This window comes from Alnus glutinosa, chromosome 6, assembly GCF_958979055.1.
Source record: "Alnus glutinosa chromosome 6, dhAlnGlut1.1, whole genome shotgun sequence".
Lineage (NCBI taxonomy): Eukaryota > Viridiplantae > Streptophyta > Magnoliopsida > Fagales > Betulaceae > Alnus > Alnus glutinosa.
This window is the reverse complement of record NC_084891.1, coordinates 24,330,227-24,354,235: the sequence shown is the minus strand read 5'-3', so window position 1 is coordinate 24,354,235 and position 24,009 is coordinate 24,330,227. Positions and strand designations below refer to the sequence as shown.

At 34.0% G+C, this 24,009-nt stretch overlaps 2 protein-coding genes across 3 annotated transcripts; one reads left to right on the top strand and one right to left on the bottom strand.

Moving 5' to 3' along the window:
- The first annotated feature begins 4,318 nt into the window (after positions 1–4,318).
- LOC133871158 (transcription factor bHLH143) lies at positions 4,319–8,077 on the top strand. Of its 2 annotated transcripts, XM_062308538.1 has the most exons (3): positions 4,319–4,521; positions 5,199–5,830; positions 6,271–8,077. In XM_062308538.1, the coding sequence occupies exon 3, from the start codon at positions 6,288–6,290 to the stop codon at positions 7,386–7,388; it is 1,101 nt and encodes a 366-aa protein (XP_062164522.1). In that variant the 5' UTR covers positions 4,319–4,521; positions 5,199–5,830; positions 6,271–6,287; the 3' UTR covers positions 7,389–8,077. The 2 variants fall into 2 exon arrangements, with proteins under 2 accessions (XP_062164522.1, XP_062164523.1); XM_062308539.1 differs by lacking the exons at positions 4,319–4,521; positions 5,199–5,830 and adding an exon at positions 6,035–6,172.
- Positions 8,078–17,374: 9,297 nt separating this feature from the next.
- LOC133871159 (cyclin-D2-1-like) lies at positions 17,375–20,250 on the bottom strand. Its single transcript, XM_062308540.1, has 6 exons — positions 19,575–20,250; positions 18,989–19,075; positions 18,750–18,848; positions 18,464–18,665; positions 18,231–18,355; positions 17,375–18,068 (listed from the first exon to the last, which is right to left on the bottom strand). Exons 1-6 carry the CDS (start codon positions 19,884–19,886, stop codon positions 17,832–17,834), a joined length of 1,062 nt encoding a protein of 353 aa, XP_062164524.1. The 5' UTR covers positions 19,887–20,250; the 3' UTR covers positions 17,375–17,831.
- Positions 20,251–24,009: the final 3,759 nt, after the last annotated feature.

The window sequence follows — 24,009 nt, the reverse complement described above, 5'->3', positions numbered from 1 at the left end:
ATGCATTTCCCTATCAAATACATTTATAATTGGGTGCCATGGATCTTCTTCCCTGTGCTAAGATCTCTTCCACCTGATTAAATCTTTTATTTATTTCTTATTTATTTCTTTAATCTTACGGTACGGTACACGCCACATGGAACCATACCCTGCATCCGCACTCTATCATGTTTTCTTGCTTTACTCTCTCTCTCTCTTTTTATTATTCTTTTTTTATTCAAGTCGTCGTGTTTGGTCTGGTTATTTAAAGGCAGCGGATAAAAGTGAAATTCACAATCATTTGTTCAACAATTTTTTTTTTTTATCTATTTTAGTTTTAGCTACTTATTTTTTTCAAAACATCTATTTTAATTATTTACTTTCACTATTATATTTAAATATTATTTTTCAAAGATTCCCGTTAAAGTGTGATTAAATGACTTATTCCTATAGGTTTTTGAGTTTTTAGGATAACGGTGATTTAACGTGATGTCAGAGCTAAAGATTCAATTACTTCATATTTCAATTAAATATTCAACGTGTTGAGTATCACTTATTAAAAAAAAATTTGAGCCCACACGTAAAAATGAGTATTCAAGTATGATTAAATGATTAAATTTTACATATTCTTATCAGTTTAAAGTTTTTAGATAAGTAATGATTTAATAATTTTTGAAAATATAATGTTAGAATTTATATTTGGTGAGTGAACAATAAGTAATATAGTAGCTTACATGTGACGTCACACATTGCCTGGGAATGGGGATGTGCTTATATATATAAATGCACATTTCTTGACACAATGTGTTTTAAAGCCTTGATGACCATGAACCTATCAGAACTTCGCAGTTAAACGTGCTTCTGCAAGAGTAGTATCAGGATGGGTGACTTCCTGGGAAGTTTGGTTTAGAGGAGCTAAAAGCGGACAATATTGTATCGTTGTGGTGGGTCATTACATTACAAAATATTTCTCTAAATTACTAAGGCTAAATACAGCTCACCAAATGTTATTTTGGTTAGTCGAATGAGAATGCTCTTATATGTGATATATTCACCGGACAAAACCAATTTTTTTTTTTTTGTTAGGTGGTTCAAATATGAATAAGAGGTTAAACCTAATTTTTATATAATTTTGAGCATATATATATTGGTCTCCCACCCCGATTCCTTTGGTTCCATCCCTGACTATCGGTTGCGGCCAAAGATGGAACTAACATTTTTAGTTTAGGAGATTAAAAATAAATAGAAATAAAAATTGAGGAATGGAAGCATTTGATTTAAAGCGGATTATAAAAGTATTTATATATATTTGGGGGCCATATAGTTCGGCCCCTAGTTGCATATATATATATATATATATATATATATATATTATGATTAATATGAGGTGATGGACGGTAGTTTGTATTAGCAGGAGAAAAAGAGGTTAATATGATGATTAATTAAGAGTAAAGTGAGGCTTTAATTGAGATGCATAATGAATCTTAATCAAAGACTCCCAATCGCAGTGATCTGGGGCTACAAGTGATGGGTGTTTTGATGGTTTAGACACATCCATGCATCACATCAATGAAAAGTAGAAGCCTTTTTACCCCAAAAGGGCCAAAAACCCTCAAAAAGTTTAGGCCATCGATGTATAATAACGAGAGATACACACTGTCAGGTGGAGTGTGGGTAGCAGATGATATTATGTACCCATCGCTCATCACTCATCACTGGGTCCCTTGTCTTGTTTGGTTTCTATAATTCATAGTTTGAACGGTCAAGCTACAAATCATTGGTGTTCATGCTTTACATCGGATACCCTCTCTTTTCTATCCCCTAATAAATCTTCTTTTTTTAAAAAAAAAAAAAAATTTCTTGCCTTATTTGAATCCCTATTGATGTAGGGATCAAGATCTTCCTTAATTTCTTTGAAAGTTCGTTATATCGAACGTATTGAAATATGCCAAAATGTTACTGGAAAATTGTGGAAATGGAAGCTCAAGCTTTAGCGCTGCTGAGAGAGGGAAAACTGTTTTTGGTGCCTAAATAAGATACCACCTACTTGGACAGTTGGCAATCTTAATCCGATAGATACAAGGAACGATTGGATTTTCATATTTACAGAAATTGTAATTTTAAAGAAATTGTGAAAGATCCTAATCTAATAATAATAATGTTGAATAACTTCATAAAAGAGTATCGAATTCTCAAATTGAAGTATTCATGTTCTCAAACGTCTCACTTAAATGTATTCCTTTAGGATTTGATGTTAAATCTTAATGAAGTACCCAAAATAATCTTATTATTATTATTTTTTTTTTTGGAAAAAAAAAAGAAAGAAAAAATGTAGATGCACGAATCGTTGAAAATTTGTTTAATTTTTTTTTTTAAAAAAAACACTGGGACATTTTTTAAATTTTGGCAGGATTTAACAGCAAATTCCTAACGGAGTACCCTTAAGTGATCCGTTTGAAAACGTAGATACCTCAGTTTGTGACGTTTACTAGTTCAATACACTTATCTCATAACGGTGTATAATTTAATACCCTCTACAAAGATGTCCCCATTAATTTTTACTGCTCAAAGTGTAGCCTGAATTCAGCTGAGGCCACTAACCTGGAGCTCCCACAGAATTTGGAGCAACGACTTCATACCAATCCAATTAAGTACCCAATGTTTTCTAGCATTCACGTGAAGAAAAAAAAATCATACAAGAATCTAACAAGATCTAGCTGCTTCTTATATTTTAGTTCACCAATGTTAAAATACAAATAACAAACTTCACGCATGATTGATTTGATATTCTTTCTTATTCAAATAATACGATAAAGTACAAGTTTGGTTAGGAAGAAAAAAAAAAAAACCATACATCATTGGGCATTGAGAAGACACGAACTCATGATCATATGACTTCACACTTTCGGATAAGTTTATAAAAAACATTAGATCGAAACATTGAAATAGTTTTTGTCTAAAGTCGGCGAGACTTCAAATTCTATAACTAAAAGTGATTAAATTAAGTTTGTTCGTAGTTAATATTACATCATGGCCAAGTAAACCTGCAACAAAAAAGAAAAATAAAAGGAAACCAATGGAATATCTTTCGGTTTTAGATGTCACCTGCAAAGGCTATTGTAATTAAAGACAATTAAGGAAGTGATAATCTAATCTAATAGGGTTCATTATAATATAATAAAAGTATTAGGCTAAATACTGTACCTCATCATACCGTCATCTCACTGTAGTGATGTAATATTGTTAATCCACCTTTTGATCAATTATCTTTAAAAGGGAAAGAAAGAAAAAAGAAAAGAAAAATCAGTGGTTCATTGACAATGCTACATGTGGAATGAGAGTAGGATGGTGGCGTAATATTTAAGAGTACTCATTTTAAAAAGAAATTCTGTTTAACAATTTTTTTTTTTTGTTTCCTTTTATTTTTTATTTTCAAAACAAAAATATTAAAGTTTCATATTACACAAATATAAACATCTCATAAAGCTGACGTGACAAGTAGCAACAAAATACTTAAAACTATTTTTCACATTTATATCTCATAAGAACATTTTTTCAAACAAAAAAGGGTCTCTAAAAATAAGTAATTCTGGAAGTTCTTCTTGTGTTCCTCCGAAAATTAAGAGACTTTTAAAATCATAATTTAATCAAAATTTAACAATAATAAATTATTAGCCCAATAATAATTTTAAAAGAAATATTATTATTAGAGGAGCACAAGATGAACTTTTAACATTACTCTTTAAAAAGTATCAACAAACAAAATTATTTATTTATTTTTTTAAAAAAATAATTTGAAAGAATTTTTATTTTTTTTAATTTAGTCTATTAAAATGACATGCCTGGTTCAAAGTAATATATATATATATATTTTTTTTTGAAGAAATGCCTGGTTCAAAGTTGTACATACTATTAATTTTATTAAAAAAAATATGATATGTTATAATTCGATGTCACTTTGTCCTATTGGAAATTGGTGAATGGAGTGGGCATGATAATATTCCCGCGCGGGAGACGATTGGTCGGTAAAATAGAACCGGCCTCGGAGCAGAACGTGTGGGTGTTGTTTGAATTCCAGGGACATGGACGCGGTCAATAAAAAACGAGGACATGGAAGTAATTTTTGAAAATGAGAGGGAACCCAAAGGTCATGATCCAACCACACAGTTTTTATCGACTGTGTTTCATGATTGTACACTAATACCTTGCGTGCACTCCTCGCGCACACGTATCAAACTCACTTTTTTAATTGATTTATTTTTATTCTTTTTTTTTCTATGATTCCCCAACCGAATAGGGATATATATGTCACTTTCGATTCTATAATCTTATCTTCCCCGTGCTCTCTCTCTCTCTCTGCAAGCTTCGACTTTGACTTTACCCTCTCTCTCTCTCTCTCTCTGTGAAAAACGCCTATTTTTAAGTGTTGGGTGTGCGATCTGGGTCTCTGAGAAGCATTGGGGTTTGACGCTTTTGCAAATTTGAGATCTTCGTAGTTTTTTGTTCTGGAATTGGGTCTGAGCGCTGTCTGGGTTTTTCAGTGTAAGTTGGCTGGTCTCTGGTCTTAATGTTGAATGATTGTTTCTGTAATGTTATTTTTGATTTTGTGTGATGCTTTGTTTGTGTAGGTTGACTCTCTTTGATTTTCTTGGTCCATTGTTTGTTTAGGCTGACTTCCTTGGGTTTTCCTGGTCCATGTTGATGTTAATCTCCTCGTTTTGGGCCTTCGGCTCTTGTGAATGAAGTTTCCGTTTTTTGTTCCATTGTATGTTTTGATTCGACCCCTTTGTGTTTTTTTCTCTAAACTCACTGTTTATAGTTGATTTTCTCAGTTCTCTCTCTCTCTCTCTCTCTCTCTCTCTCTCTCTCATAATTATTTCCCCACTGAGTCTTCTCAGTTTCTTTGAATGACTACTCTTATCTCTTTGTTTATTTCATGTGCTATGACTGCTTAATTCGTTTGTGTCTCCTTTTTGTGTTCAGAGATTTTCATTTTCACTGTCAATTTTTTATGGGTTGCTCTCTGCTTGGTTCCTGAGAAACTTTAACGAATTAAATTCATGAGTTAAACAGAAATAAATTTGTAACACACAACATGTGTATATATTGTTTCATCGCTTCCAAATAACAAAAAAAGAAAAAAGAAAAGAGAGAGAGAGAGATCTTGAAATCAATGTTATGCAATAGATTCGTGTCTGATTTCTGAGAATCTGTTGCAGGGCCTTGGAATAGAGGAAGACTGGTGCGATCTGTTTTGAGGAGAAGAAGAGAACAGCATGCGGTGGTGTTTGAGTCTCTCTGTTGATGTCTTCCGCAAAGTCATCTCATTGAATCTCTATTGTAGAGTTATTCTATAATTCCTTCAATCTTAGTCAGACCCCTCAAGCTTTCTCTACCTTTTTTTACCTCACTCTATTTTTTTCAATGGGATCAAGCTTCTTTGTTGTTGTTCCTTGTTATGTCCGCCAGATTAGTTGAATACTAGTTAACCTTGTTCCCATATTTCCTTTTGAATCGCTTTTTTTTTCGCAGTAGATTTCTTTTTCTGTTCTATTTTCCAATTCAACTCCTTGGTTACCGATATTGGGTTTCTATTTCTTGGTTATAAAGATCTGGTTTTCTGTTAGATTGGTTTCTCTCTGGTCAAAGTTTACGGACTCTTGAAGGCTTTGTGTTCTCTAGGACAGTTGGGTTTCTTTTCCTCATAGTGAAGGGTTGGAAAGTAGTTATGGTAAGCCAAGCAGCGAGCCAGACAAGATTTCGGGCTACGAAACACGAAAGTGGGATTGCAGGGTGCGCGACCATTATTGTTAGAGTAATAGCTTGCTTTCAACCTCTCCAGGACTGCCAGGTTTGTAAAAGATTATTGGATGCATATAGTCGAATTGCTTTTGAAAGAATGGATACGCAATTAGTAAATATTGTGGTCATTTTGTTGTATTCTCATTATCGACTCAGACAATCCCTTGCTCCTTTTGGTTCTTGATAATGTTTGAGAACTTATATCATGCCTACTAATCCTATTTCTTGGGTTTTTGCCAGGCCGAATATTTCCGCCATTTGCTCAAACCTGTTACGTAGATTACTTTTGCACAGTAGTGTTCGAGTTTAAGCTGGAGTTTTTAGTTAGTTTCCATCTTCCTGATAGAGAGAGAATATAATCAGCTATTTCTAGGCCTAAAACATCCTTCGGGTATGATTTATGTTGTCCGGTTCATGAAAATTCTATTTGGTCTTCTAATTACATTGATAAATTGTAAAGTCTTATGGTGTTTGTCTTTTAATCTTTAGGTGATTGTTTTGGTTGGATGGGAGGAGACTGTGGAACCTGGTTTCCTCCGCTGGATTTTCATTGGCAATCATCCAATTTGAATTCATTGGGTGCTCCCCTTGACATGGGGCAGCAAAATCCCGTCTCTGCATATATAAACCCTGGCACTAATATGGCTTCGACAAATGGGACTTTGCCAGTATATGCATCTTCTAAAGTACTGCCTCATTCTCGGTTAGGCCAAGCAAATGAACCTCATGGTTGGTTTTATTGTTTGCCTCGATTCCGGCAATCCTTCACACCTTACTCGAACTACACCATTGGCGATGGTAGATTTCCTGCTGACCCTTGTCAGAGCTGCAGGGAGGCCATCACACCCAATGCAGGGTCTGATTGTTGCCAGAAGAGGTTTGTTGTTGTTGATCAATCGAGGGACCAAACCACTTTGATCTTTAGTTCTGGGATTGGGTCTCCTGTCCAGTGCCTTACTTCTATGAGGCCAAAACCTAATGCTGCTTGTAATATGAATGGGGAAGATCTTGGAATTAAAAGAGATTCGAATTATCTCTCAGGACCAATACTGACAGACGAATTTAATGAAAATCCCAGAACTGACATGCAAAGTGAGATGCATGAAGACACAGAAGAACTCAATGCCTTGCTTTACTCAGATGATGAGAGCGATTATACTGAAGATGGTGAAGTTACTAGCACAGCTCATTCACCCTGTATGATGACACCTCATGATAAGAAAGATTGGTGCGAGGGAAGCACTGAAGAAGTTGCTAGTTCTGCCGGGCCAACTAAAAAGCGGAAACTGTGTGACGGAGGTTATGATAGTTTACCATCACTGATGGACACTGCAAGTTCTATGAAACCCGGCGGACCCTTTGAAGAATATGAAGCGGATGCGGAATCCAATTGTGCCAATGGCAACAACGAAGGGTCAGGAGAAATGGGTTCTTCCTTATCAGGCAGCAAGAGGATGAAGGAGAAAATACGCGAGACTGTGAACATTCTGCAAAGCATGATTCCTGGTGTTAGGGGCAAGGATCCGATTGTGGTTCTTGATGAAACTATACATTACTTGAAATCATTGAAGCACAGAGCCAAGGCTTTAGGACTCGATGCTCTGTGAGATGCAGGATTATTTAATTTCCTAGTAGTATTATTAAGTAGTACGTGGCATTATCAGTTCTAAATGGCATGTTGGGTGTTAATTTTCACTGCACTGTTGGGAGTTCCCTGCAATGGAGATAAAATTCAGAAACAGTGGAGAGAAAGCTTGAATGCATACACCTTGCCCCAAGTCTTTTTCTTGAATGATTTAAGTTGGAAATCAGCAGCAGCCTTGGCTTGTAGAAGAGGTGCGGTATATTATGTCCCAATAAAAGGGTGGTGAATCATTAAGTCTTTATCTTAGGGTCTAGAGAAAGTAATACTGATCACACCTGGGCGTGGGGTGTGGATGAGAAGACTGGTTGTTGTTCCGGGAAGGGGGTGGACCCAGATAAGAGGAGAGCGAGCGTGCAAGCCCCATGGGTGCCTTGGGACCCATTTTTACACTTTCACTTTCCCACTCTTTTTGTATTCTTGTCATGTTTAATTGCTTGTGGGGTTTTATCTTTTTCCTTTGATGTAGAAATCTGCACCAGCCAAAAAGCCGTCCCACTTCATCATGCAACTTGCTGGAGGGCCCCTCGATTCACCATTTCACGCAATCCTTTTGTCCTTCCAACTCTCTCTCTCTCTCTCTCGCGGGGATTTATATTTGATTTCCCTTGTTTTTATGGCTTAATGTAATTTGACGCTGTTGTGTTTTGTTAAGTGCTACCATGTGTTGTATTATTATTATTATTATTATTATTATTATTAGCAGTAGTAGTAATTGTTGTTACTGTGGTGGTTTGGTTGTTAGAAGGGTGATGATTTAGTTGCTTAGGTGGGTTTTTGTTGTCTCTATGCCTTTGTTCCTACGTCGCATGCACGCATTTATGACACGAGACAGCGATGTGTTTTGTGATTTCTCACTTCATAGGGGCTGTCTGATGGATGTGCTCCCAAATTGTGTTTCCTCGCGGAGATGATGGCGTGTGTGAGGGACCACCACAAAGTTGCATTATTAGGTAGAGGATGAGCCCATCCTCTAAAGACTAAACATGAAGATGATATTATTTAGTGTTTATTTATTTATTTATTTTTATTATTAATATTATTTATAACTCATTATATCATTGTCGGCTTATATTTTTAAAACCCACTATTTGGAAAAATAAAATATATTGTTCTTTCAAAAATTTTATTGGGTAAACTAACTAGGGTTCTATTTGTATTTTCACCTCTAAATTAAAATTCAATACAACTCATTGTATGAACTTTCAAAAGGTTTTCCACCCCCAATGGCTGATTAGGGTGGCTGCGGCGTCACCCCTATTTTATTGATATAATTTTCGTAAATATTTCATTTTCGCCATTGATTTTGAAAAAACAAACTCAGGTCTTATTTTATGAATTGAAAATTTTATGAAAGTAACCTCTCTTTTTTTTTTAAAAAAGAAAAAGAAAAAAAAAGAGCAGCTGTGTTTTTGATTATTAAGCCGAAGAATGTAATTATTGATTGACAATAGAAAATTCTGTTTCTATCTTTATTGTTTTTGTTTGAGGTTGGGGGTCGACTGAGGCCGGAATATATTCCGCATGACATGAAAAGATTCCTGATCCTAAACATGCTTCCTAGTTCCTAGTTCCTCCCTCCTCGTATAAACAACAAAAGACTTTCCTAAATGTTGACATAGTTTTACAAAAAACCAAAAATAACATTAAAATTTTGAGAAACTTTTGAATTTCTTGAATTTTATTTGTGAGGAGATCCACTTGAGCTTCTATTTTTCTGAGCATATTAAACTAAGCTTCAAAATCTTCATATGATCTCAAAGTCATAACTAAACTTTGTCACATTCATTTGGTTTGAAAGATGCTTAACTTTAAATATGCCTTTTCCCATATTTATCAAACGACAAATTACTTTTATTTATTTTTTTTAAAAAAAAAAAAAATTAAAAATTAAACTACTGCAGTGCCTTTATTTAGGTAATAAATTATTATCAATTTGGGAGGTTATTTGACTTCGATTTATTTAAATCAACTTGAACTATTATTTAGTTAAATATCTCAAATGAATCTTTGCACTATAATTGGGAGTATACATAGAAAGGAAGACGACAACACTCGGATCTGCGAGCATATTTTTGTGCGACCCGCAGCCGGTAACCCAAATATGAATATTTTAAACTAAAATAATATAAACTTTGGTTTTACATTGAGTTTTAATACGATCATATGAAGCTATAATTTCCAAAGAATATAAAAATTAACAGTTGGAAATATTAAAATATAAAAATAATGGAAAATATTAACACTTACGGGGCTATATTTTGATCTTTATTTCAATGCCATTTCAGCTTATGGACGCTTCGTGCAGCATGGAAAATGACCACTTTGTTTTTATTTTTTTCAATTTAAACGTGATAGGTCTATGTATTTTTAAAAACGGATGCTACACGTACACTCACCTTCTCAAATGCATATGGACAGTGAAAATTACCATGAAGCTTTAAATGGATATCAATAGTAATTTTTACCGCCACGTTAGAGAATTCATGTAAGAGTGCGAGAAGAAAGTGTGTAGAATTTCTCTTTTCAAATAGACCGTCAATGTGACACATGCTCAAGTCTCTGTAGACGTTAGCCCTGTGTGATGCACGAGATTATTTTGCGCGAATTTGTAATGTCATTGCAATTTAATGGGAAAAGAAAAAAAAAAGTTCCAATATATATATATATATATATATATATATATATATATAAAGTGCTGATTTGCACTGCCACATCATTAAGTTGTATGATAATCCAGTAAATAGCATTACACATTCACCAAATCAAGTTTTTTTTTTTTTTTTGTAGGATATTATTCACTAATCAAGAATTGTTTGTATAATATGTTAATCAGTACAATGCTCTTTTCTTTCTGGGTGTAACAATTATATCCACCTGGACTTTCCAATTAATCCTTCTCATGAAAAATTTCAATCCAAGTTGGAGCCCATCTTGCTCAAGTAAAAAAGCCCAAGCCTTGGTTGGACGGTCCAAAATCCACATGGGCATTGGGATGCAGTGTATACCCCAGAAATTAAAAAAGAAAAAAGAAAAATAAAGAATGACTTGTTCGTAATTTTTATTTTTAAGCCACTGAAAATAAGATTAATAAGGTATAAAAATGCCTTACATTTATTTTAAAATAGTGGTTTAATTTATATAGCTAGGATAATTATAACTGGGTCATTTTTTTTCTTTTGAGGTAAAAATTCGAGAAAAAAGTACTTGTATCTCCAAACTTTACCCGATTGTCAATATCCTCTCAAAACTAAAGATTGCATTAATGCCTTCAAAACTACTCAAAACTGTTAATGTCTTCTCAATGCTAGCAAAAATACAATAATGAACCTAAATTTTTTTTCAATAAGACAAAAAATACTTCTATAATTTTTTTTTTTTTTAAATTACGAACTAGAAATTAATAGAAAACTAAAAACTATTTTTTATTTTTTATGTTTTTTAAAAAAAGGCTAGAAAATGGTTGAGAAGATTAGACACTATCTAATTTGAATTTAATTATTTAATCTTAAAATAGTTATTAAAATTTAGAAGTTACATTTGATCAAATTTAAAAGTTTTAATTCCATGATTATACGTTTATGCACAATGATCTTGCTCATATTACTTACTGAGTTTTTCGCTCACCTTTATTTTTTTCTTCCTTTTTCGGGTTTTGAAACGGGTGATATAGGTGGCTGAGATGCTTACACATTATATTGGTTACATGCTGTGGGTCTTAAATCTTTTTTATTTTTTTATATAGATAAAGGGGGTCTTAAAACTTAATAGATAACCTTTACACCTGAGAGACTTTCTCATCAAACTGGAGCCTTTCTTTTTGCCTTTTCTTCACAATCTAATCCGCTGCTGGATGACCCATTGACCACTGTGGAAGCATTTATCTTGTTGTCCAGGAGTAAATACAATCTGAAATGGACCCTTTAGATATATATTGAAAAGTAGAACCCCATTTTCCTAACAAATGAGCATCTACATGACTTTTTTGATAAGTAAATGAGCATCTACTTAACTATAAAAACAACACACAGAAAAGAGGATCCATGGCTTTCTTCGTTTCTTCAATTAAAAATCTATCCTACATAACTTGATAGTTTACGGGACATTACTAATTGGATGGTAATTTGAGAAAAGTATGTGGACTTTTCTCTAACTTTAACAAAAATTAAAACGAAAAAAAAAAAGAAAAAAAAAAAGAAAAAGAAAGTAAACAAGCACTTTAGTGGTTTTAATTTCTTTATTTTAATCTGTTATAAAGAAAATGAGAGTTGATTATCACTTTGCATACTGGAAACAAAATTAAAAATTTAAAAAAAAAAAAAAAAAAAAGGTACAAAAGAAATAAGTCCTTTCACCGACAAGACATTATTGTCATTTGTCCCTCACCGGTTTTTATTGTTGTCTTCTTTCTTTCATTGCAGTTAGTATGCGTCAACTCGTGGGCTCCGTTTTTTTTTATATTCCATGTTACTATGAGTAATGCCCTAACGGCATGTTTGGGTACATTTTTTTCAATTTTATCTCAGGTTTTTTAAATTATTTAAAAATAAATTTTAAAAAGTAAGTTAATTAGTAAATGTATGATTTCATATTATTTCATTTTTTTTTAAAAAAAAATGTGTTAACTATTTTAACCATGAAATAGACGCTATTAATTTAATTTGAAATGGAGAAAACACTTATCAGTTTTCTCATTCTAGAGGCACTAACAAACACCCATATGTTTGAAATTAACCTCAAGTAATCTTCAACGTATCCTGCCTAAACAATTGACCCAATAGTTGGGAACTCCCACTTTTATTAAAAAAATAGATGAATATATATATCTTTGTACAAGGCAAAATAAAGAGATTTCCACGTTGATTCAGAAGCTAAAGCCGGCCACCTCTTTCTTTGCTGCGTAATTTGAACAGATAACATATATGGGAGGCATGTGTGGCTTCTCTAACACTCGGTCTAATGCCTTAACAAGCTCTTTTATGACGCAATGCTAAAGGAATACGCAAGGGCGCATTCAGATTTTCATGGACAATGGAACTTGGAGCGCATAAAAGGTCAAAGGAATTGCGGGGGAAGGTTTAGGGTTAAGGTTAGGGTTTTGGGGAAATAGGAAAGCAGCGGAACAACAAGAATTCACAGTGAGATTTTGAAATAGGGTTGGAGAAATTGAAGTAATGGAAGAGCCAGAATTCGATTCCATCGATGGTGAGGATATTGAGAATTGGTTTATATAGCGGAAAATAAAAATTCTCAAGCCAAGAACGAACTTTATGAAGAACAAGTGAAAAACTATGATATTTTAAAATAAATTGCAAGACATAGATAATTACTTGAAGAATTCGGCAACTCCTTGGCTTTATGGGTAAGAATAAGCTCCTTACTCTTCGACGAAAAACATGTTATGAGACCTTCAAATATTCTTACTAATGACTTATGATAGCCAGAGAGTGGGCTCTCAACTTGTTCTTCAAAACTTAAACTTATTCTCGAGAGTTAACTCGATCCGAACTTGATTTATGACTGCATAAACCCGCTCGATTATTAAGTGACACGTGCCAAATTTGCTCGACAAAACTTGATTAATACTCACGAGTATAGCTCGAATAAAGCTTGATCCGACTTGACTAAAACTCGCGAGCCTAGCTCGCATATTGAATAGTTAGTGTATATATATATATATATATATATATATATATATGACACATCACACATGATTAACAATAATTATGTACTGTAGTTAATTAGTTATATATAGTTAACTAGACTTACTACTTGCTCACATTATACATATATTATTGTTTCTATTCTCTAATAATATGTAATAACATATTATTAATTTGTTACCTATAGACTATAGATACATGCAATATTTTATAATATGCCTCACATGGTCACATATTATATATTTATACTATAGATAAATCTATAGAGGTTATTTCCCAAGTTTGGGTTTGAATTTCACTTGAATCACAAAGTAAAAAATTTAACAAGACTCTAGAGGAAGCGTGTGTATATATATATATATGAAGCTTGGTTCTCATGGTTGTCGGTTTGGGGATGTTAATGTCTAAACTTCATATTGTTGATCCTTCAAACCATACCATCCCAAAAGACTGGCACCCCTTGTCCATTGTTTTACACTGCTCACTGCGCTAGTCGGGAAAATCCTGATACACATTAAGAAGATCCACAAAGTCCAAACCTACTGTGGCCGGAGAGACCGAAGGCACCACCAAGTGACAAGAAGGGCTAGCTCGATATATTTTGAGACTTAAAATGATAAGGTTAAGCGAGGGTTTTTTTTTTTTTTTTTTTTTAAAAGAAAAATTAATATTATATTTTTATTTAAAAATTAATTTTCTCACTTTTTGGGATGCAAAATTGTTCTCTTTAAATTCTAATTAGAATTTTGGATGCTCAATGCTCATCACAAGGCCCAAAAAATTTCTACCCACAACATAATTGAATATTATTATTATTTGGGTTAAATACCTCATTGGTACCTGAGTTTTAAGCGTTTTTAAATTTAGTACCTAAGTTTTCATTTGTGTCCTAGGTTGTATCTGAGTTAGGGGTAAAAACCCATTTGGTACATCTATTAGATTTTTCGTCCAAATTTTAATGACACATGGCACTATATAAAAAAAATAAATTTTTAAAAAAATTAAAAAAGAAAAAAAGAAAAAGAAGAGGCTGGTCTGCCATGGCAGGAAAAAAAATTGATGGGTTTTGGCCCATGCCCCATGGGCAAACCCTCAAAAAAAAAAAATTATGGGTTTTGGCCATTAAGGGTGGCTATAATTTTATTTATTTTTTTTTTTTTCCTGTCATATGGTGGTTCGGCCACCCTCATGGTGGCCAAGGGCGGTGGCTCAACCACCCCTCTCTCTCTCTCTCTCTCTCTCTCTCTTTCTTCTTCTTTTTAATTTTATTAATTTTAATTATTTTTTATTTTGTTTATATAGTGTCACATGTCAACAGCGAACCATTAAAATTTAGATGGAAAATCTAACAAAAGTATCAAATGAGTTTTTACTCCTAACTCAGGTATCGCCTATGATACAAATGAAAACTCACGTATTATTTCTAAGAATAGAACATTTAAAGTTGGAAAATGGATTTTTTTTAAGAATGTCTTTAATATTATTTGATTCTTTTATTTAATACTATCATTTTCTTGAAGATTTATTTCAAGAATGGAATGTTGGAGAATGAAATGATAATAATGCCATTTTAATTACTTATTACTATAATTAGAGCGTTAATTAAAGAATATTAACTATAATTAAGCCTTAAAATATTTTGTTATATATATATTTTTTAATTAATATTCATTAATTGGGAGCCTTATTAAATTTGGGGTCTTAGGTGACCGCCTAATTTTTTTTTTTTCTATATAGAGCTAGCCCCGATGACAAGTACTGGCATGACACAGATGACTGTGTTTATTTGAAGATGCAGATGGAGTCGTTGATACGATGAGGGAGGTTGTTGCAATCTGTAAAGGATAACCGAGACTCACAATCTTAGCCTCCCCAAGATCAAGAAGAGCCTAGGAGGAAACCGAGAAGAGACAGACCTCAATGGATTAGGATCATTTACAATTATTAGCCCGAATTTAAAAGAATTCGCGCAGATAATTGTGAGAGACCACTTATTTATGGGACATACCTTATCAAATAAAAATTGAGCTGCCTAACCACTTATCTGATTAGGTGGGTCTCATAAGTAGTCTCTCACAATCACCTACTCAAATTCTATTAAATTCAGACAAATAATTATAAAAAATCCTTATCCGACCTCCACTAGGTAGGCAATTGTTGGGAATATAATACAAAGTTACAGCGAAAAAAGATCCTAAAAATAGCACCATAAAAACATAGCATCAAATTATGTAAACCGACAGTTGGTGTATGACCCACTCATCCTTCAGATTTCAGAATGTAAATACAACTTTAAATGCCAGGCTAAACTATTCAAAAAAAAAAAAATGCCAGGCTAAAAACATAAATGCAGTGTAAACATGTAAAGATCAAAATCCTTATCCAGAATTTGGCACAGTACCCATTTTCTGATTTTCTCACAAAATGATAATCATGTGGGTTAGACAGACGAATTTCATTAATGGTCATGTATCAGGATTGACACACAGCATGCCTTCAGTACTGGCCTGCTGCTATGGAACCACTTGGCATTAATTAGTTCCTTTCTTTTTTCCCCAGCTCCTCAGGCATTAACTAGTTCATGTACTGACGAAAATTAATATGTTTTTAATAATCACATTAATATTTTAGATCCATGATCAATGCTATTGGTGCTCTATTTATACTTGCACCCCACTTTTTTAAGAGACTATGGAATCATGTCTGAAAGTTGGTGTGGCCTTTATATAGTTGGGCATTGAATGCCTCTGAATTCTTTCAACTTACATGTATTTTTAATGTATTCAGAATAATGCAGATTAAGACTTGGGATTAAAGACATAGACAAACTTGAGAGATTGTCCCTTTCAGATAACTCTAGAGAGAGAAACTCCCGATACTTTCTAGAGAGAGAGCTAGTAGATGTTGAGGCGTGGGGGGAGGGAGGTTTTTCACGCCTCCCTCCTCCCCACGGTGTTTTTTCTGACCTCTTAGTAGGTCTTTTGTCTTCCCCTTAGCTAGTTCCGGGGGTGGTTTTGCTTCCTAACCTTTAGGGTTATGGAATGATGTTTTCTCTCTGGTTTTTAGAACCAGTAGAGTGTTTTATTTTTAGTATTTGGTTGGATTTGTGTGTTTGTTTTTTTGGCAGGAATGGCAAGCAAGTTGGTTCGTTTGGGGTGGATTTTTTTGGCCGAGCTTCATGAGTTTCTTTGTCTTCGTCGCTACATATACACCCATCCGCCGTGCTTTTCGAGATACGCGCCTCTTAGTGGGGTTCGCCATCGCTCTCTGGTCCTATCGCCGTCAGCCACGGCCATGTGGGCTTACGATGGTCGGCGCGTGGCCTGCACGCGCCAAGACTTATTCCTTTTGTTTCTGCACGTGTGGGTCACGGGTCTCATTTCTTGGTCTTGGCCAGTGGTGGGAAGGGCTTCTGGCGGTTGGCTATCATTGTGGTGGTGTTTGTGTTCGGCGCGTGTTGTTCACGCGCTGGCATTGGCGAGATTTTCCGGCGACCGCTTGTTTGATGTTTCTGTCTGTATTTTTGTTTGTTGTTTTTTATGTTTGTTGTTTTTTATGTTCCTTGTTTTTAAGTCTGTCTGTAAGTACTCAGATATTACTGATCTGTTTTAGGGCTTGATTGCTCGGATCAGCCTTCTCATCTTTAGTAATGGTGCTTACATGTAGAGAGTGGCTCAAATGCTTAATCTTGTAATATTTGTTTATTTGTAGATAACGCCCAAATCAAATTTTCTGGCTTAATAAGTAGCATGCATTTGTATTTTTACTCACTGTGATGTGCCTTCGGCCTGTTAGATTTAATGCAATGCTAGGAGCCTTGAGCTCACTGTTTTCAAAAAAAAAAAAAGAACAATGCAGATCAGTGCTACTTCTGAAAGACCTTTTTTTTCCTTTGCCCTAAAATAAAATATTGTCATTGAGTGGGTCCTTGTCAGATAGATTAAGGACAGCAGAAGCACTGTTAGATAATAAAAAAAATAAACAAAAAAAATACCCTTTATAAAGCATTAACAAATGGAGTCTTGACTCTTTTATAAACAAACAACAAAGCACCCGAATCAAGGCTCTCAGTCTCTCACTTCAATCACAAATTATTATTAAGGGGTTGGTAGGCATGCATTAAATTACTGAGCAGTTTATGGCCTAACCAGAGGCATGGTCAAACAAAGAATTGCTGACATGGCTGTGAATAAAGTAGATAATCATTTCTGTTATGCTAGTTAATAAATTAAAAGGCATAGAATATGAAATAATAAACAAACATACGAAAACTTCTTAAATTATACAATTCTCGCAAATATATCTCAGGACTTTTTACTTTTTTGTTCTTTTATCCTTTTCTTTTTCCAACCAATGAAAAACTCCAGACACACGCAAAGTAATCTCTCAAACACAACACATTTTTTTTTTTTTTTGTTCCTTTCTCTTTCTACTTCATCTCTAGCCGTTAAGAATTCTAATATTTAACAGCTGGTGAGTGTTCTTCATGCTAAGAGCATGAAGTATGCTAATTCTGTTCCTCATCCACCATCATCTACCCATGACTCAACTTATTCAAGTCCTCTTATACATCCAATTTTCCTACCTCCCTCCTTTTTCCTTTTCAACCCCTCTCTTTGTCTCCATTCTTTTTCGGTATCCTTTCAAGGCCCACCTTAATAATCAAACTAATTAAAGTTCCTATGTAACAAAATCACACATTTGTTCAGGAGGCCAAGTGAAAATCCCACATTCCATGACCTTATTTATAGCTCCACTTCAAAGGTTCTGTTTAGCTTCCTCCTTTTAGCATCAGGGGTATTATGTGAAGAATTTGTACATGAACCAACCGTAGCTTCATCACTTTTATAGCTCAAGCATGCAGCATCCAAGACCCCAATTGGGCTTTGGGGTATAGGTGGGACTGACGCAGTCGAATCCTTAACAGAGTCACTAACTAATGACAAATCTCGGATCATCTTAAGACACTTGAGCACTCTCTCCTGCATCAACCATAATTAGGAGGGGGGTGGGGAATTAACATTAGCTTATCTCACTTAAATCAAATTGGTACGTAATCAGCTAAGAATGATAAGAGCAAAAAAGCAAAAGCAAAATCATCATATGAATATCCCTTTGTGATTCGTGGACCAATGACTATATACCTTTTTCACATGTTCAATGAGAAGAGAAGTTGCTGTCTCAATGTCTACTGTTTGGGTTTCTCCAGCAACAGCTACTGCCACTGCTGCTGCAACCTCTGAAGGCCTGAACTCCAAGAAATCAATCCCTGCATTGAATTCCCATCCACCAAAACATTAAGACCCTCTATCATCTCTCTCTATCATAATTGTTACCACTGCAAAAAAACTAAAGCACTACATTCCGTTCGTGTCACCTTTTATTGTGCTTAATATGAGTTGGATTGATCTCAAGATTGATGTTCTAAGTGGGATTTGATCACCATTGATCTTGCAGAGGAAGTAGTCTATGAATGAGAAAGGGGTGACTGCTTGCATTCTCCACCTCAAGGTACTCAAAACCAGAAGTTCCATCCTTTGTATTGTTCTAGCATCAAAAACAAATTTCGCTTCACCCACCTGTTAAGAGGATTATGATCATCAGGTCACAGATGAAAAGAAAACTGAACAGCTATGCAGATGGCAATCGAAAATCATTATAACCTGCAAATCTAGACATAGAGGAACTTCAGTCTCCTCAACTTTGGCAGCCAGAGATAAACATCCCACAGCCAACAATTGCATTGTCCAATGTTTGCTCTTCTGCAAATGTGCATGCAGAGTTTATGCAATCAGAAATGGACTTCGGAACATGATGCATAAAAGATTGGAAACAAAAGAATAGCTACTATTCATCCAAAAAAAAGAAAAAGAAAGAATAGCTACTTCTTTTTTCGACTTACAGGTAATTCATAAGCAGAAAGGAAACGATCCAAGTAGTTTACAGCTAAATATGCACACAGAGGTCCAAAACTGAAATGGGCATGTACCTGTTACACCAGTTTAACCATTAGCGTCGATCGTCAATTAATGCCAGTGGAAAGAAATTAATCAAACAGTTCTTCAGCAGTTGCTAAACAAGGATAAGGGAATGAAAGCAAATCAGAGGCATGCAGAAGGAAGAAACGCATAAATAGGATTAAGATGCCAGCATCTACCCTTCAAGCAAAAACAGAGTGATGCCACCGATATCCAATACCACTTGATTGTGTTCGGCATTTTGGAGGATTTCCAAGGCCAAAAAAAAAAAAACTTTTTTCATCAAACTACCTCAAAGTTTCAAGAGAATGAAACTAATAATAATTGTAAAGGCAGCAATTTCTCTGCATAAACCCAGTTCCATAGTGAATCTTACTACCTAAAAAGCAAAAGATGAGACTAATTACAAGGGGAAACACACAATTCTGATGTCGCCATTCATTCAAGCAAGCAAAAAAAGAAATCGATTGGCAAACTCTAGAAAGTCATCAAAAAATGCCATAAACCCACCTTTCCAATCCAATCAACAGTCTGTCTTCTAGCCCCCAAGTCCAAATCCCCGCTTCGCAGCCTCTTCAAGTAATCAGCAGCAGGCAAATGCTGGCATTCCTTTTCAACCATCAAAGCCAAACACTCGTCACTCTGCAAGGGCAACCCATTGCCACCGCCAAAGCTCCGGTCTTGACCATGGTTTCGATGATTCCGATGAAGCCACTTGTCCTCAAGCACTTCCTCCACGGTCCCATAATCGTTATCATCGAAAATGCTGTTGTCTTCCGCACAAAGAAGGCTTGAAACTGCACTATCAAAACTGGGTGCCATTTGCAAGGCCCAAGAAATCTCTCTCTCTCTCTCTCTCTAAACAAGTTTCGTCAAATGAAAAATAGAAGCGAAAACTTTGCTTGGGCTTTGAGTACTGATTGATTTCAGATATTGTAGACCAACAAGCAGAGATTTTATTTTTAAAATCAAAGACTTGACGAACAGCGAATGATGTAAGGAGATAATACAGAAATGCTACGCAGTGAGGCACCCTCTTCCTCTCTCTCTCTCACCCCCTATCCCTTGCTCTCTCAAAGATGGGGCCGAAAAGACTGCTGCTTGAGAAGGGTTTATGAAGGAAATCAGTGCGTGTTTATAGGGGAGAGATAGAGGAGTGTGTGTTTGTATGTGATAGTGTCTTGTCAGGAAAGTGGATGTCCAATGGGCACCAATAAAAAAATATCAAAGGGTCTACGTGAAAAACCATGATCGAATGCGATTATTCAATTTCCGATATTTACGTCGCCAAAGTAAAGATGATTAATAATTTTATTCTCTAAAAGTGACAAAGTGATATAAGAAATAAGAAAAAAAAAAAGGAGGAAAAATTCGTTGAATCTGATGAGGAATTATTTGGACATGCTTTTGTCATTGAATTATCAGAAATGCTAAGAGTATTAATCTTTTACGAAGAGATAGGTATTAAGATGATGTTTAGTTTATTTATTGGCACCATGTCACAATGAAAAAAGAGAAATGATTCCTACACTCATTTCTCACAATAGCTCCACAACAAGCTGATGTAGCTGGTAATATTTTATTATTTTTTTACAAAAAGAAATGAAAACAAAACAAAAAAATAATAAAATATTACAAGCCACATCAGCTTGTTGTAAGGTTGTTGTAAGAAATGAGTGTAGGGATCATTTCTCATGAAAAAAAGTATCAAAATATAAATAAAAAAAAAAATATAGGAGTCACGTGTTATAATTTTAATGGTTTGACGTGAAAATCTATCAGTTTTGAATAGAAAAAATTGATGGAAGTATCGTAATTATCTTTTCGACCTATAAAAAAAATAAAAATTGAATAAGTAAAAAATAAGGTTTTTAAACCACACGGACAAATATGTATTTAACTTTCAAAGAAAAAAAATTATTTTGTCAATTGGGTTTTTTTAAATAAAAATAAAAATATTAACAAATAATCAGAAATACAAAACACTTTAATTATGTCATATCGGAATATTATAAAAAAAAAAAATAACATTTTAAGACACGTTAATAAACAGAACCCTGTTTTCTTTTTAAAATATTTGAGCACAATTATATATATATTTTTATAATTCTGTCATATATTAACTTTCCTTGCTATTCTCCACTTTGTTGAACTTCGCCATATTGATGTTATAATAATGAGACGGTTTTTTAGGGCCTTACCCTTTTGTGTCAGGAAAGAAAACGACATGTTCGGTGTAGTAATATAATTCAAGTTGCAAGGACAAAAGCGTAATATGGGCAGTGGTGAGTGACCAATCGGACAAGAGTCTGTCTTTTTTCCTTTCATGCTGACGCGTGTACTCTGAGCTGGCAGCTGGTGACTGGAAGCACCCGTTTCTTTGTGAAATTACGATATGACGCAACCTTTTGCAGTCTTTTTCGCTAAACAGAACAATATATATATATATATTTCCTTGATATACGCCATTTGTTATTAAAAATAGAACATTATTATAAGACATGTATTTTTGTTCTCAAACTTATGTTTGTGTGTGTTTTTTTTCCTTTTTCCTAATTTTGGATTTTTCTTATTTCTCACGGTCTGGACAGTTCGGTGTGAAGGGTTATTTCTTACAGTTAGTTTAAATAAATTTTTAAGATATTTGACTACCATTGTCTTATATCTAGTCTGCTCAGAGTAAATCTATTCTTTAACTTTTTTTTACACGGGTTAGCGGAAGATGAAAGTTATAAATATCACTTTATTGTGAGAATTTTATTTGCATTCATGACTATGGGTCCGTTTGGGTTTGCGATTTCAAAAAGTGCGATTTAAAATCACGATTTTAAAATGTACGATTTTAAAAAAATAATTTTTAAAAACACAGTTAAGCGTTTGACAAAATCGCAGTTTAACGTTTAAAATCGCAAATTAACCTTTAAAATTCTGCGTTTTCAAAAAAACATTATCTTACCTGCGTGCAATTTTTAAAAACGTAGTTCCCAAACGATTTATGTTCTGCGATTTTGTTTTAAATCGCACTTATTGTCTACGAAATCGCAATTACAAACGCACCCTATGTAATTACATAGCATGTGACTATGATTTTAAAAAATTTTATGTTTTGTAATGTAAAAAGTTTATGCTCATAATTTTTAATCAATAAAATACTCAAACTTTTTATTAAAAAGGAGACAATTTAATGATCGGGACTCGTCTATTGATTTGAAAGAGATTTTTAAAAAGTAAAAGATAAAAAGGAAACATCGAATATTGGGGTCAATCAACTCTATTTGTGGTTAATTAAAAGATTTAGGTGGATTATAATGCAACGGAGTTTTAGTTGTCAAAAATATGGCATTGTTTTCTTTTGTTCTTTAGAAATTATATCAATTTTTTATAAATCGGTTTGTAGGAAATTTCATACAACTCGCATTAATGAATGTGCTTCTCACATTCCAAGAGACACATGTAAATGCTTTCTAAGTTAACGGGATGATCAGTAAAGATTTTGAATTCGAATTCAAATTATACATTTTAAAGCTAAATATTTTAAATATTTAGCTTTACTTAGTAAGTATAAGTTTAGGTCCACACGTAAAAAGATGATTACAATATTAATTAAATAATTAAATTCACGCTTCCTATAAAATTAAACTTTTGAGATAAAATTATATTACCTAACGAAATTGGTGAAGTGTTAATCTAAGAGTCCTCCGAAAAGGAAAAAAAAAAAAATACTTACAATTGTAAAGTGGTGTCACGTACATGATAATAATACAACATGACATACATACATCATATTATAAAACAGTGATATAATATATAGGATTTTATCGAAATGGCAACATTATGAACTGATTATTTTACTACTATAAACTCAGTTTGTCCCCAACAGAGCTGTAGATTGTTTTACTGCTATAAACTGATTATGTTAGGGTTATTGCTTGTTCTTTTGCAATTTCGACATGACAAGAGATAACAGTTAGTCAACTAGTTTTGGTGTGTCTTGAATCGATGGGGGCATAAAGGCATCAACCCTTAATATTCTGTTTCTTACTTAATTAAGCCTCTTTTTGTTTTGCCGATGTTCATTTCCGGTCGTGTCAATGTATAGGTGTAAAACTATAAAAGACGAGTAATGTTATCTACAAAAAATGATGCGACTTTTTAAATCACCATTAGATTTGTGATAGATATATCGTTATTGGATTTTGATTCGATGGTAATTTTACGGGTCAGACGTCTCAATTCTAATCAGCTATATAATTTGGTGTTAATTAGGTTCGTGTAAAAAATTATCATTCTTAAAATGCCACGCGTCGAGTTCGAGTCGTGTTGAACCCTATCTGACCCATTTAATTACATTATTCGACCCTAACCTACTAATTTCGTGTTAGGTTAATTCAGCGTTAAAATCGTATACACAACCTTTTTTTTATGTTTTTGTACACTTGTGGACTAGCTAGCTAGGTATGGTGAATTGTATACAAGTTGACAACTCATTGGGTATTAGAATTATGGAAATTCACATTGTCACAATTCATGGAAAAGGAAATGAGTTGCAAGAAAAGGCATGAAGGGTGTATTATATTTTGTGAAACTTGGACCAGCCTGTGTCATTTTCAGTGACCAACAAAGATAAATCTTAATGATGAAATGTGGAAATCTTGTCCAAGTTGGCCAAAAATCTGGTTGGGGGAAATTAAAGGATTGTCTCTCTAGACAGGCCAAAGAATTACAAAAAGAGATGCACTTTTTCTCCCTTTTTTTTTTCTTTCTTTTTTTCACACTTTTGGGCGCGTCTCCTTTTGGGTTTTGTAACATGTGGACGACAATTTAGGAAGTACAAAATTTTTCTAACATTCAGCAATCACTGCTATTAAGACATTGAGGTGTACTTAGTGAAAATGATATGACTAAGAAGAGATTATAGCCTTATATTATACACATTCAAAGATTG

Bases quoted from the DNA above. Each gene is read 5' to 3' on its own strand.
- LOC133871158 (XM_062308538.1), top strand. From the start codon at position 6,288: ATGGGAGGAGACTGTGGAACCTGGTTTCCTCCGCTGGATTTTCATTGG.
- LOC133871159 (XM_062308540.1), bottom strand. From the start codon at position 19,886: ATGGCACCCAGTTTTGATAGTGCAGTTTCAAGCCTTCTTTGTGCGGAA. The intron at 18,849-18,988 runs GTAAGTCGAAAA...GCACATTTGCAG, and splicing joins TTTCTGCTTATGAATTACCT to AAGAGCAAACATTGGACAAT. The intron at 18,356-18,463 runs GTGACACGAACG...AATTCAATGCAG, and splicing joins CATATTAAGCACAATAAAAG to GGATTGATTTCTTGGAGTTC.